General features: G+C 38.3%; 1 protein-coding gene across 2 annotated transcripts in view; it reads left to right on the forward strand.

The window, feature by feature from the left end:
• The window catches only part of egln1a (egl-9 family hypoxia-inducible factor 1a), a 217,595-nt gene extending 203,698 nt beyond the window's left edge, over positions 1–13,897 (forward strand). For both annotated transcript variants that reach the window (XM_045702244.1, XM_045702243.1), the window contains 2 exons: positions 11,460–11,527; positions 12,372–13,897. In XM_045702244.1, the coding sequence (XP_045558200.1) occupies positions 11,460–11,527; positions 12,372–12,427 (124 nt within the window). In that variant the 3' untranslated portion in view covers positions 12,428–13,897. The remainder of the gene's footprint in view (positions 1–11,459; positions 11,528–12,371) is intronic.
• Positions 13,898–16,039: the final 2,142 nt, after the last annotated feature.

Raw genomic sequence — 16,039 nt, forward strand, 5'->3', positions numbered from 1 at the left:
TAAAATAACAACCTGGTCAGGTTAAACTTGCTAAAATAACAACCTGGTCAGGTTAAACTGAAACTGACTAAAATAACAACTGGGTCATGTTAAACTGGCTAAAATAACAACCTGGTCAGGTTAAACTGACTAAAATAACAACCTGGTCAGGTTAAACTGAAACTGACTAAAATAACAACCTGGTCAGGTTAAGCTGACCTAACTAACAACCCGGTCAGGTTAAACTGACTAAAATAACAACCCTGTCAGGTTAAACTGGCTAAAATAACAACCTGGTCAGGTTAAATTGGCTAAAATAACAACCTGGTCAGGTTAAACTGAAACTGACTAAAATAACAACTTGGTCAGGTTAAGCTGACTAAAATAACAACTTGGTCAGATTAAACTGAAACTGACTAAAATATCAACCTGGTCAGGTTAAACTGACGAAAATAACAACCCGATCATGTTAAACTGGCTAAAATAACAACCTGGTCAGGTTAAACTGACTAAAATAACAACCTGGTCAGGTTAAACTGAAACGGACTAAAATAACAACCCGGTCAGGTTAAACTGAAACTGACTAAAATAACAACTTGGTCAGGTTAAACTGAAACTGACTAAAATAACAACCTGGTCAGGTTAAACTGACCTAAATTACAACCCGGTCAGGTTAAACTGGCTAAAATAACAACCTGGTCAGGTTAAACTGAAACTGACTAAAATAACACCTTGGTCAGGTTAAACTGGCTAAAATAACAACCTGGTCAGGTTAAGCTGACCTAACTAACAACCCGGTCAGGTTAAACTGACTAAAATAACAACCTGGTCAGGTTAAACTGACTAAAATAATGACCTGGTCAGGTTAAACGTATTAATTAACAACTTGGTCAGGTTAAGTAGTCTAAAATAACAACCTGGTCAGGTTAAACTGAAACTGACTAAAATAACAACCTGGTCAGGTTAAACTGACTAAAATAACAATCTGTTCAGGTTAAACTGACTAAAATAACAACCTGGTCAGGTTAAACTTGCTAAAATAACAACCTGGTCAGGTTAAACTGAAACTGACTAAAATAACAACTGGGTCATGTTAAACTGGCTAAAATAACAAACTGGTCAGGTTAAACTGACTAAAATAACAACCTGGTTAGGTTAAACTGAAACTGACTAAAATAATACCCTGGTCAGGTTAATCTGACTAAAATAACAACCTGGTCAGGTTAAACTGACTAAAATAACAACATGGTCAGGTTAAACTGACTAAAATAACAACCTGGTCAGGTTAAACTTGCTAAAATAACAACCTGGTCAGGTTAAACTGAAACTGACTAAAATAACAACTGGGTCATGTTAAACTGGCTAAAATAACAACCTGGTCAGGTTAAACTGACTAAAATAACAACCTGGTCAGGTTAAACTGAAACTGACTAAAATAACAACCTGGTCAGGTTAAGCTGACCTAACTAACAACCCGGTCAGGTTAAACTGACTAAAATAACAACCCTGTCAGGTTAAACTGGCTAAAATAACAACCTGGTCAGGTTAAATTGGCTAAAATAACAACCTGGTCAGGTTAAACTGAAACTGACTAAAATAACAACTGGGTCATGTTAAACTGGCTAAAATAACAACCTGGTCAGGTTAAACTGACTAAAATAACAACCTGGTCAGGTTAAACTGAAACTGACTAGAATTAACAACCTGGTCAGCTTAAGCTGACCTAACTAACAACCCGGTCAGGTTAAACTGACTAAAATAACAACCCTGTCAGGTTAAACTGGCTAAAATAACAACCTGGTCATGTTAAATTGGCTAAAATAACAACCTGGTCAGGTTAAACTGAAACTGACTAAAATAACAACTTGGTCAGGTTAAACTGAAACTGACTAAAATAACAACTGGGTCATGTTAAGCTGGCTAAAATAACAACCTGGTCAAGTTAAACTGACTAAAATAACAACCTGGTCAGGTTAAACTGAAACTGACTAAAATAACAACCTGGTCAGGTTAAACTGACCTAAATAACAACCCGGTCAGGTTAAACTGGCTACAATAACAACCTGGTCAGGTTAAACTGACTAAAATAACAACTTGGTCAGGATAAACTGACAAAAATAACAACCTGGTCAGGTTAAACTGACTAAAATAATGACCTGGTCAGGTTAAACGTATTAATTAACAACTTGGTCAGGTTAAGTAGTCTAAAATAACAACCTGGTCAGGTTAAACTGAAACTGACTAAAATAACAACCTGGTCAGGTTAAACTGACTAAAATAACAATCTGTTCAGGTTAAACTGACTAAAATAACAACCTGGTCAGGTTAAACTTGCTAAAATAACAACCTGGTCAGGTTAAACTGAAACTGACTAAAATAACAACTGGGTCATGTTAAACTGGCTAAAATAACAAACTGGTCAGGTTAAACTGACTAAAATAACAACCTGGTTAGGTTAAACTGAAACTGACTAAAATAATACCCTGGTCAGGTTAATCTGACTAAAATAACAACCTGGTCAGGTTAAACTGACTAAAATAACAACCTGGTCAGGTTAAACTGACTAAAATAACAACCTGGTCAGGTTAAACTTGCTAAAATAACAACCTGGTCAGGTTAAACTGAAACTGACTAAAATAACAACTGGGTCATGTTAAACTGGCTAAAATAACAACCTGGTCAGGTTAAACTGACTAAAATAACAACCTGGTCAGGTTAAACTGAAACTGACTAAAATAACAAACTGGTCAGGTTAAGCTGACCTAACTAACAACCCGGTCAGGTTAAACTGACTAAAATAACAACCCTGTCAGGTTAAACTGGCTAAAATAACAACCTGGTCAGGTTAAATTGGCTAAAATAACAACCTGGTCAGGTTAAACTGAAACTGACTAAAATAACAACTTGGTCAGGTTAAGCTGACTAAAATAACAACTTGGTCAGATTAAACTGAAACTGACTAAAATATCAACCTGGTCAGGTTAAACTGACGGAAATAACAACCCGATCATGTTAAACTGGCTAAAATAACAACCTGGTCAGGTTAAACTGACTAAAATAACAACCTGGTCAGGTTAAACTGAAACGGACTAAAATAACAACCCGGTCAGGTTAAACTGAAACTAACTAAAATAACAACTTGGTCAGGTTAAACTGAAACTGACTAAAATAACAACCTGGTCAGGTTAAACTGACCTAAATTACAACCCGGTCAGGTTAAACTGGCTAAAATAACAACCTGGTCAGGTTAAACTGAAACTGACTAAAATAACACCTTGGTCAGGTTAAACTGGCTAAAATAACAACCTGGTCAGGTTAAGCTGACCTAACTAACAACCCGGTCAGGTTAAACTGACTAAAATAACAACCCTGTCAGGATTAACTGACTAAAATAACAACCTGGTCAGGTTAAACTGACTAAATAATGACCTGGTCAGGTTAAACGTATTAATTAACAACTTGGTCAGGTTAAGTAGACTAAAATAACAACCTGGTCAGGTTAGACTGAAACTGACTAAAATAACAACCTGGTCAGGTTAAACTGACTAAAATAACAACCTGGTCAGGTTAAACTGAAACTGACTAAAATAACAACCCGGTCAGGTTAAACTGAAACTGACTAAAATAACAACTTGGTCAGGTTAATCTGAAACTGACTAAAATAACAACTTGGTCAGGTTAAACTGAAACTGACTAAAATAACAACTGGGTCATGTTAAGCTGGCTAAAATAACAACCTGGTCAAGTTAAACTGACTAAAATAACAACCTGGTCAGGTTAAACTGAAACTGACTAAAATAACAACCTGGTCAGGTTAAACTGACCTAAATAACAACCCGGTCAGGTTAAACTGGCTACAATAACAACCTGGTCAGGTTAAACTGACTAAATAATGACCTGGTCAGGTTAAACGTATTAATTAACAACTTGGTCAGGTTAAGTAGACTAAAATAACAACCTGGTCAGGTTAGACTGAAACTGACTAAAATAACAACCTGGTCAGGTTAAACTGACTAAAATAACAACCTGGTCAGGTTAAACTGAAACTGACTAAAATAACAACCCGGTCAGGTTAAACTGAAACTGACTAAAATAACAACTTGGTCAGGTTAATCTGAAACTGACTAAAATAACAACTTGGTCAGGTTAAACTGAAACTGACTAAAATAACAACTGGGTCATGTTAAGCTGGCTAAAATAACAACCTGGTCAAGTTAAACTGACTAAAATAACAACCTGGTCAGGTTAAACTGAAACTGACTAAAATAACAACCTGGTCAGGTTAAACTGACCTAAATAACAACCCGGTCAGGTTAAACTGGCTACAATAACAACCTGGTCAGGTTAAACTGACTAAAATAACAACCCGGTCAGGTTAAACTGACTAAAATAACAACCCGGTCAGGTTAAACTGACTAAAATAACAACCCGGTCAGGTTAAACTGACTAAAATAACAACCTGGTCAGGTTAAACTGAAACTGACTAAAATAACCCGGTCAGGTTAAACTGAAACTGACTAAAATAACAACCTGGTCAGGTTAAACTGAAACTGACTAAAATAACAACCTGGTCAGGTTAAACTGGCTAAAATAACAACCTGGTCAGGTTAAACTGACTAAAATAACAACTTGGTCAGGATAAACTGACCTAAATAACAACCCGGTCAGGTTAAACTGACCTAAATAACAACCCTGTCAGGTTAAACGGGCTAAAATAATAACCTGGTCAGGTTAAATTGGCTAAAATAACGACCTGGTCAGGTTAAACTGACTAAAATAACAACCCGGTCAGGTTAAACTGACTAAAATAACAACCTGGTCAGGTTAAACTGAAACGGACTAAAATAACAACCCAGTCAGGTTAAACTGAAACTGACTAAAATAACAACTTGGTCAGGTTAAACTGAAACTGACTAAAATAACAACCTGGTCAGGTTAAACTGACCTAAATTACAACCCGGTCAGGTTAAACTGGCTAAAATAACAACCTGGTCAGGTTAAACTGAAACTGACTAAAATAACAACTTGGTCAGGTTAAACTGGCTAAAATAACAACCTGGTCAGGTTAAGCTGACCTAACTAACAACCCGGTCAGGTTAAACTGATTAAAATAACAACCCTGTCAGGTTAAACTGGCTAAAATAACAACCTGGTCAGGTTAAATTGGCTAAAATAACGACCTGGTCAGGTTAAACTGAACTTAATAACAACCCGGTCAGGTTAAACGTACTAATTAACAACCTGATCAGGTTAAACTGACTAAAATAACAACTTGGTCAGGTTAAACTGACTAAAATAACAGCCTGGTCAGGTTAAACTGAAACTGACTAAAATAACAACCCAGTCAAGTTAAACTGGCTAAAATAACAATGCGGTCAGGTTAAACTGACTAAAATAACAACCTGGTCAGGTTAAACTGAAACGGACTAAAATAACAACCCGGTCAGGTTAAACTGAAACTGACTAAAATAACAAGTTGGTCAGGTTAAACTGAAACTGACTAAAATAACAACCTGGTCAGGTTAAACTGACTAAAATAACAACTTGGTCAGGTTAACTGACTAAAATAACAACCCGGTCACGTTTAACTGACTAAAATAACAACCCGGTCAGGTTTAACTGGCTAAAATAACAATGCGGTCAGGTTAAACTGACTAAAATAACAACCTGGTCAGGTTAAACTGACTAAAATAACAACCTGGTCAGGTTAAACTGACTAAAATAACAACCCGGTCAGGTTAAACTGACTAAAATAACAACCTGGTCAGGTTAAACTGAAACTGACCTAAATAACAACCTATTCAGGTTAAACTGACTAAAATAACAACCTGGTCAGATTAAACTGACTAAAATAACAACTTGGTCAGGTTTACTGACTAAAATAACAACCCGGTCACGTTTAACTGACTAAAATAACAACCTGGTCAATTTAACTGGCTAAAATAACAACTTGGTCAGGTTAACTGACTAAAATAACAACCCGGTCAGGTTTAACTGACTAAAATAACAACCTGGTCATGTTAAACTGACTAAAATAACAACCTGGTCAATTTAACTGGCTAAAATAACAACCTGGTCAGGTTTAACTGGCTAAAATAACAATCTCGTCAGGTTAAACTGACTAAAATAACATCCCGGTCAGGTTAAACTGTCTAAAATAACAACCTGGTCAGGTTAAACTGTCTAAAATATCAACCTGGTCAGGTTAAACTGTCTAAAATAACAACCTGGTCAGGTTAAACTGTCTAAAATAACAACCCGGTCAGGTTAAACGTACTAATTAACAACCTGGTCAGGTTAAACTGGCTATAATAACAACCTGGTCAGGTTAAACTGACTAAAATGACAACCTGGTCATGTTAAGCGGACTAAAATAACAACGTGGTCAAGTTAAACTGACTAAAATAACAACGCTGTCAGGTTAAACTGGCTAAAATAACAACGCGGTCAGGTTAAACTGACTAAAATAACAGCCTGGTCAGGTTAAAGTGAAACTGACTAAAATAACAACCCAGTCAAGTTAAACTGGCTAAAATAACAATGCGGTCAGGTTAAACTGGCTAAAATAACAACCTGGTCAGGTTAAATTGGCTAAAATAACAACCTGGTCAGGTTAAACTGAAACTGACTAAAATAACAACTTGGTCAGGTTAAGCTGACTAAAATAACAACTTGGTCAGATTAAACTGAAACTGACTAAAATATCAACCTGGTCAGGTTAAACTGACGAAAATAACAACCCGATCATGTTAAACTGGCTAAAATAACAACCTGGTCAGGTTAAACTGACTAAAATAACAACCTGGTCAGGTTAAACTGAAACTGACTAAAATAACCCGGTCAGGTTAAACTGAAACTGACTAAAATAACAACCTGGTCAGGTTAAACTGAAACTGACTAAAATAACAACCTGGTCAGGTTAAACTGGCTAAAATAACAACCTGGTCAGGTTAAACTGACTAAAATAACAACTTGGTCAGGATAAACTGACCTAAATAACAACCCGGTCAGGTTAAACTGACCTAAATAACAACCCTGTCAGGTTAAACGGGCTAAAATAATAACCTTGTCAGGTTAAATTGGCTAAAATAACGACCTGGTCAGGTTAAACTGACTAAAATAACAACCCGGTCAGGTTAAACTGACTAAAATAACAACCTGGTCAGGTTAAACTGAAACGGACTAAAATAACAACCCGGTCAGGTTAAACTGAAACTGACTAAAATAACAACTTGGTCAGGTTAAACTGAAACTGACTAAAATAACAACCTGGTCAGGTTAAACTGACCTAAATTACAACCCGGTCAGGTTAAACTGGCTAAAATAACAACCTGGTCAGGTTAAACTGAAACTGACTAAAATAACAACTTGGTCAGGTTAAACTGGCTAAAATAACAACCTGGTCAGGTTAAGCTGACCTAACTAACAACCCGGTCAGGTTAAACTGATTAAAATAACAACCCTGTCAGGTTAAACTGGCTAAAATAACAACCTGGTCAGGTTAAATTGGCTAAAATAACGACCTGGTCAGGTTAAACTGACTAAAATAACAACCCTGTCAGGATAAACTGACTAAAATAACAACCCTGTCAGAATAAACTGACTATAATAACAACCTGGTCAGGTTAAACTGACTAAAATAACAACCTGGTCAGGTTAAACTGACTAAAATAACAACCTGGTCAGGTTAAACTGACTAAAATAACAACCTGGTCAGGTTAAACTGACTAAAATAACAACCCGGTCAGGTTAAACTGACTAAAATAACAACCCAGTCAAGTTAAACTGGCTAAAATAACAATGCGGTCAGGTTAAACTGACTAAAATAACAACCTGGTCAGGTTAAACTGACTAAAATAACAACCTGGTCAGGTTAAACTGACTAAAATAACAACCCGGTCAGGTTAAACTGACTAAAATAACAACCTGGTCAGGTTAAACTGAAACTGACCTAAATAACAACCTATTCAGGTTAAACTGACTAAAATAACAACCTGGTCAGATTAAACTGACTAAAATAACAACTTGGTCAGGTTTACTGACTAAAATAACAACCCGGTCACGTTTAACTGACTAAAATAACAACCTGGTCAATTTAACTGGCTAAAATAACAACTTGGTCATGTTTAACTGACTAAAATAAAATCCCGGTCAGGTTAAACTGACTAAAATAACAACCTGGTCAGATTAAACTGACTAAAATAACAACTTGGTCAGGTTAACTGACTAAAATAACAACCCGGTCACGTTTAACTGACTAAAATAACAACCTGGTCAATTTAACTGGCTAAAATAACAACTTGGTCAGGTTAACTGACTAAAATAACAACCCGGTCAGGTTTAACTGACTAAAATAACAACCTGGTCATGTTAAACTGACTAAAATAACAACCTGGTCAATTTAACTGGCTAAAATAACAACTTGGTCATGTTTAACTGACTAAAATAACAACCTGGTCAGGTTTAACTGGCTAAAATAACAATCTCGTCAGGTTAAACTGACTAAAATAACATCCCGGTCAGGTTAAACTGTCTAAAATAACAACCTGGTCAGGTTAAACTGTCTAAAATATCAACCTGGTCAGGTTAAACTGTCTAAAATAACAACCTGGTCAGGTTAAACTGTCTAAAATAACAACCTGGTCAGGTTAAACTGAACTTAATAACAACCCGGTCAGGTTAAACGTACTAATTAACAACCTGGTCAGGTTAAACTGGCTATAATAACAACCTGGTCAGGTTAAACTGACTAAAATGACAACCTGGTCATGTTAAGCGGACTAAAATAACAACGTGGTCATGTTAAGCGGACTAAAATAACAACGTGGTCAAGTTAAACTGACTAAAATAACAACGCTGTCAGGTTAAACTGGCTAAAATAACAACGCGGTCAGGTTAAACTGACTAAAATAACAGCCTGGTCAGGTTAAAGTGAAACTGACTAAAATAACAACCCAGTCAAGTTAAACTGGCTAAAATAACAATGCGGTCAGGTTAAACTGACTAAAATAACAACCTGGTCAGGTTAAACTGACTAAAATAACAACCCGGTCAGGTTAAACTGACTAAAATAACAACCTGGTCAGGTTAAACTGAAACTGACCTAAATAACAACCTATTCAGGTTAAACTGACTAAAATAACAACCTGGTCAGATTAAACTGACTAAAATAACAACTTGGACAGGTTTACTGACTAAAATAACAACCCGGTCAATTTTAACTGACTAAAATAACAACCTGGTCAATTTAACTGGCTAAAATAACAACTTGGTCATGTTTAACTGACTAAAATAACATCCCGGTCAGGTTAAACTGTCTAAAATAACAACCTGATCAGGTTAAACTGTCTAAAATAACAACCTGGTCATGTTAAACTGAACTTAATAACAACCCGGTCAGGTTAAACGTACTAATTAACAACCTGATCAGGTTAAACTGACTAAAATAACAACTTGGTCAGGTTAAACTGACTAAAATAACAGCCTGGTCAGGTTAAACTGAACTTAATAACAACCCGGTCAGGTTAAACGTACTAATTAACAACCTGGTCAGGTTAAACTGACTAAAATAACAACCTGGTCAGGTTAAACTGACTAAAATGACAACCTGGTCATGTTAAGCTGACTAAAATAACAACGTGGTCATGTTAAACTGACTAAAATAACAACGCTGTCAGGTTAAACTGGCTAAAATAACAACGCGGTCAGGTTAAACTGACTAAAATAACAGCCTGGTCAGGTTAAACTGAAACTGACTAAAATAACAACCCAGTCAAGTTAAACTGGCTAAAATAACAATGTGGTCAGGTTAAACTGACTAAAATAACAACCTGGTCAGGTTAAACTGACTAAAATAACATCCCGGTCAGGTTAAACTGACTAAAATAACAACCCGGTCAGGTTAAACTGACTAAAATAACAGCCCGGTCAGGTTAAACTGACTAAAATAACAACCTGGTCAGGTTAAACTAACAAAAATAATGACCTGGTCAGGTTAAACGTATTAATTAACAACTTGGTCAGGTTAAGCTGACTAAAATAACAACCTGGTCAGGTTAAACTGAAACTGACCTAAATAACAACCTATTCAGGTTAAACTGACTAAAATAACAACCTGGTCAGATTAAACTGACTAAAATAAAAAACTGGTCAGGTTAAACTGAAACTGACCTAAATAACAACCTATTCAGGTTAAACTGACTAAAATAACAACCGGTCAGGTTAAACTGAAACTGACTAAAATAACAATCTGGTTAGGTTAAACTGGCTATTATAACAACCTGGTCAGGTTAAACTGACTAAATTAACAACCTGGTCAGGTTAAACTGACTAAAATAACAACCTGGTCAGGTTAAACTGACTAAAATAACAACCTGGTCATGTTAAACTGAAACTGACTAAAATAACAACCTGGTCAGGTTAAACTGAAACTGACTAAAATAACAACCTGGTCATGTTGAACTGACTAAAATAACAACCCGGTCAGGTTAAACTAACAAAATAACAACCTGGTCAGGTTAAACTGGCTACAATAACAACCTGGTCAGGTTAAACTGACTAAAATAACAGCCTGGTCAGGTTAAACTGACTAAAATAACAACCTGGTCAGGTTAAACTGGCTAAAATAACAACCTGGTCAGGTTAAACTGGCTAAAATAACAACCTGGTCAAGTTAAACTGACTAAAATAACAACCTGGTCAGGTCAAACGTATTAATTAACAACCCGGTCAGGTTAAACGTATTCATTAACCTCTACAGGATCAGTGGGCCCCGTGGGATTTGGGTATGTCATTTTAGGCAATTAAAAAAAGGGGGCGGACCCTTAAGAGGTTTTTAATAAAATAACAACCTGGGCAGCGACTTACAACCACTGTCCTTTAACCTGTCCTGAACAGAAACTCTCAATCCTCCTTATAACACACCTTTATATCACACCTTTATATCACACCATTATAACACACCATTATAACACAGCTTTATATCACACCTTTATAACACATCTTATAAGACACCTTTATAACACACCTTGATAACTCATCTTATAACACATCTTAACACACCTTTATATCACACCTTTATAACACACCTTTACAACACACCTTGATAACTCATCTTATAACACATCTTAACACACCTTTAACACACCTTTATAACTCGTCTTATAACACCTTTATAACACACCTTTATAACTCATCTTATAACACCTTTATAACACACCTTTATAACGCACCTTTATAACACACCTTTATAACTCATCTTATAACACACCTTTATAACTCATCTTATAACACACCTTTATAACTCACACTCAACTCTCAGCCACCCTCAACTCGCAAACAGCTTATAACACACCCTCACCTGTATAACCTATATCACCTGTCTCACCTGTATCACCTGTCTCACCTGTCTGAACTTGGTCTATTATCTCTGGTGTCTCCCTCCCAGAGATGTCAATTCTGACCTCTTCTTCTCTCTCCAGGTATGCCATCACAGTGTGGTATTTTGATGCTGATGAACGAGCCAGGGCTAAAGAGAAATACCTAACAGGTAAACCTTTTACTATGAGGATATCACTGTATGTACCGTAAAACTTTAATTAATTGCCCAGGCGTTTATTTACTTCAGTGACTGAACACAACAGGCGCTTATTTAGAGACAGGCTTCTATTTGAGCCAGGCGCTTATTTAGAGACAGGCTTCTATTTGAGCCAGGCGCTTATTTAGAGACAGGCTTCTATTTGAGCCAGGCACTTATTTAGAGACAGGCTTCTATTTGAGCCAGGCGCTTATTTAGAGACAGGCTTCTATTTGAGCCAGGCGCTTATTTAGAGACAGGCTTCTATTTGAGCCAGGCTTCTATTTCCTTAATGCACACAGCTTTTTCTCAGTAAAATGTTGAAAAGACTACCACACTGTTTATTGTTACCAGTATAAACATTATAATAACACATCTATCACAGATCAGGCTTACAAAGACTAGGCTGTCTGTCATACCTGTCTGAATTTGATTTTGTGTTTTCTTTTTGGTGGCGCCATGGCTAGCAACGAAGACAGAATTTTTTTTACAAATGTTTTTAATGCACATGACTGTGGAAATATAATAGTTGTGTCCATGGTAACCTGGTAAAATTTTTATTTAGACCCGGTGTTTATTTGAAACAGCTGTTTATTGCTGAAATGTGTGCCGATGCCCAGCTTTTAAAACGGACAGGCGGCTGTTTGAGACTCTGCTTTTAATTCAAGTTGTATGTTAAACACCTTTCCACAAACCTGGGAGAATCATCTCACTGTCAGTCTCTACTCTGTCTGACTCTCTGTGTGTCTCTCTGTGTGTCTGTGTCTCTGTGTGTGTCTGTCTCTCTGTGTGTGTCTGTCTCTCTGTGTGTGTCCAGGAGCTGGAGAGAAAGGAGTAAAGGTGGAACTGAACAAACCATCAGACCCCAGCTAGTGGGAGAGGAGGAGAGAAGCGGAGAGGGGGTAGAAGGGAAGAGAGAGGGGAGAGGAGACACCCCATCTACCAGCCAAGACCCCCCACCTCCCACCATGAAGTGCTATGCCCTGAGAGAGAGAGAGAGGCCTAAACCAAGAGAGAGAGAGGGTGTGTGTGCGTATGTGACAGAATGACAGACAGAGAGAGAGAGGGAGAGAGAGGGGGAGAAAGAGAGAGGGAGAGAGAGAGAGAGGGAGAGGGAGGGAGGGAGAGAGAGAGAGAGAGAGAGAGAGGGTGTGTGTGCGTATGTGACAGAACGACAGACAGAGAGAGAGGGAGACAGGGAGGGAGAGAGGGGGGGAGAGAGAAAGAGAGAGAGAGAGGGAGAGAGGGAGAGAGAGAGAGAGAGAGAGAGAGAGAGGGTGTGTGGAAGATGATTTCTTGTTCTTTACGTTTTCTGGAGCTCTACGGGTGGACTGATTCCTCAACTGACCTTGAACGTCATGACGTCACAGTACTGCAAGGAGAGACTGTCCCTTCTTTGCTTGTGGCCCAAAGAGGACCCTATTTCATACGTAGTGCACTAGTGACCAAAATACATGCTCAATGGAGAATGTCCATTGAACTAGCTTTTTATTCCAGGACTAAGCTATGGGCCCTGGTCAAATGTAGTGCACTATGTAGGGGAAACGGTTCCATTTGGGACAAAGTCTGTGGCTTTTTGGTGAAGACAATGCTGAGACAAAAGAAGCTGACATTTAGAGAACGCTTTGAGCTTCAGGAACCAACCGATCCCCTGAGAGACTGTCATTCTGTTGTCTTTTACCATGTTCTGGTGTTGAGCTTCAGGAACCAACCGATCCCCTGAGAGACTGTCATTCTGTTGTCTTTTACCATGTCTGGTGTTGAGCTTCAGGAACCAACAGATCCCCTGAGAGACTGTCATTCTGTTGTCTTTTACCATGTTCTGGTTTTGTGGTTGATTCCTTAAAGGTACAGAGTCCATACTGACGAACTCTGAGTTAACCGTATTGCGAGTGCGTCTCGGTAGCAAGGCTTCTAATTGGGACAGCTAACTTAGTTTTAAAAGGTTTAAGCAGAAGGTTCATTCAGAGTTCGTAAGTATGGACCCACAGTGTTTTGCATACACTTGTTGTGTTGATGCTGTTTACATGGAATAAGCTGTTTTAAGCTTTTTGTTTAATGAGCTTGTGGAGGTTTTTTAATAAAATGAGGAGAGGTCTCAATTAAAATAGTTTTTGATTAACATGAGAGATTTCAATTAAAAATGTTTTTGATAACATGAGGAAAGATCTCATTTTTATAGGTTTTTGATAACAAGAAGAGATCTCATTTTTAATGGTTTTTGATAACGTGAGGAGAGATTTCAATTAAAAATGTTTTTGATAACATGAGGAGAGATCTCATTTTTAAAGGTTTTTGATTAACATGAGGAGAGATCTCAATAAAAAAATAATTCTGACAGTATTTAGTTTTTTTTGTATACATGTTTTATGTCGTCTTCAGTCACTGTGCTGCACAGTGAAGTTCCTATCTCCCATGCTGCTTCTCTCGCTCTCTCCTTTTCTCGCTCTCTCCCTCGTCTTTCGCTCTCCCTCTTCTCTCACTTTCTCCCTCTTCTCTCGCTCTCTCACTCTCTCCCTCTTCTCTCGCTCTCGCCCTCTTCTCTCGCCCTCGTCTCTCTCTCTCCCTCGTCTCTCGCTCTCCCTCTTCTCTCACTCTCTCCTTTTCTCGCTCTCTCCCTCATCTCTCTCCCTCTTCTCTCGCTCTCTCCTTTTCTCGCTCTCTCCCTCTTCTCTCGCTCTCTCACTCTCTCCCTTGTCTCTCGCTCTCCCTCGTCTCTCGCTCTCCCTCTTCTCTCGCTCTCTCCTTTTCTCGCTCTCTCCCTCATCTCTTGCTCTCCCTCTTCTCTCGCTGTAGAGGTTAATTAAGTAATTTTGCTACCTAAGGATAGTAAAGCCCCCTTTACTGGCTCAAATAGCCCACCAATCAGCCTGTTACCAACCCTTAGTAAACTTTTTTGTGGGAAAAATTGTGTTTGACCATAAACAATGCTATTTTACAGCAAACAAATTGACAGACTTTCAGCACGCTTATAGAGAAGGACATTCAACAAGCACAGCACTTACACAAATTACTTCAGTGCAGCTTTTTTTTAACCTTTATTTAACTCTGCAAGTCAGTTAAGAACAAATTCTTATTTACAAGGACGGCCTACCCCAGCCAAACCCTAACCCCGCTGCGCTGTTATACAGCCTAGAATCGAACCAGGATCTGTAGTGACGCATCTAGCACTGAGATGCAGTGCCTTAGACCGCTGCGCCACTCAGGAGCCCCTTTTGACATTATCGATCATAGTCTGCTGCTGGAAAAACATATATGTTATGGCTTTACACCCCCTGCTATAATGTGGATAAAGAGTTATATATCTAACAGAACACAGAGGGTGTTCTTTAATGGAAGCCTCTCCAACAGAATCCTGGTAGAATCAGGAATTCCCCAGGGCAGCTGTCTAGGCCCCTTTCCTTTTTTTTCCATCTTTACTAATGACGTGCCACTGGCCTTGAGTAGAGCCAAAGTAGAGCCAGCTACTACAGCGACTGAAATGACTACAACACTTAACAAAGAGCTGCAGTTAGTTTCAGAATGGGTTGCAAGGAATAAGTTAGTCCTAAATATTTCTAAAACTAAAAGCATTGTATTTGGACAAATAATTCACTAAACCCTAAACCTCAACTAAATCTTGTATTAAATAATGTGGAAATTGAGCAAGTTGAGGTGACTAAACTGCTTGGAGTAACCCTGGATTATAAACTGTCATGGTCAAAACATATTGATACAACAGTAGCTAAAATGGGGAGAAGTATGTCTATAATAAAGCACTGCTCTACCTTCTTAACAACACTATCAACAAGGCAGGTCCTACAGGCCCTAGTTTCTACCTTCTTAACAACACTATCAACAAGGCAGGTCCTACAGGCCCTAGTTTCTACCTTCTTAACAACACTATCAACAAATCAGGTCCTACAGGCCCTAGTTTCTACCTTCTTAACAGCACTAACAACAAGGCAGGTCCTTCAGGCCCTAGTTTCTACCTTCTTAACAGCACTATCAACAAGGCAGGTCCTACAGGCCCTAGTTTCTACCTTCTTAACAGCACTATCAACAAGGCAGGTCCTACAGGCATTAGTTTCTACCTTCTTAACAACACTATCAACAAGGCAGGTCTTCCAGGCCCTAGTTTCTACCTTCTTAACAACACTATCAACAAGGTAGGCCCTAGTTACTACCTTCTTAACAGCACTAACAACAAGGCAGGTCCTACAGGCCCTAGTTTTGTCGCACCTTGACTACTGTTCAGTCGTGTGGTCAGATGCCACAAAAAGGGACTTAGGAAAATTGCAATTGGCTCAGAACAGGGCAGCACGGCTGGCCCTTGGATGTACACAGAGAGCTAATATTAATAATATGCATGTCAATCTCTGAAAGTGGAGGAGAGATTGACTTCATCACTAGTTGTATTTATGAGAGGTATTGACATGTTGAATGCACTGAGCTGTCTGTTTGAACTACTGGCGCACAGCTGAGACACCCATGCATACCCCACAA

Source organism: Salmo salar, chromosome ssa19 (genome assembly GCF_905237065.1).
Source record: "Salmo salar chromosome ssa19, Ssal_v3.1, whole genome shotgun sequence".
In the NCBI taxonomy this organism is placed as follows: Eukaryota; Metazoa; Chordata; class Actinopteri; order Salmoniformes; family Salmonidae; genus Salmo; species Salmo salar.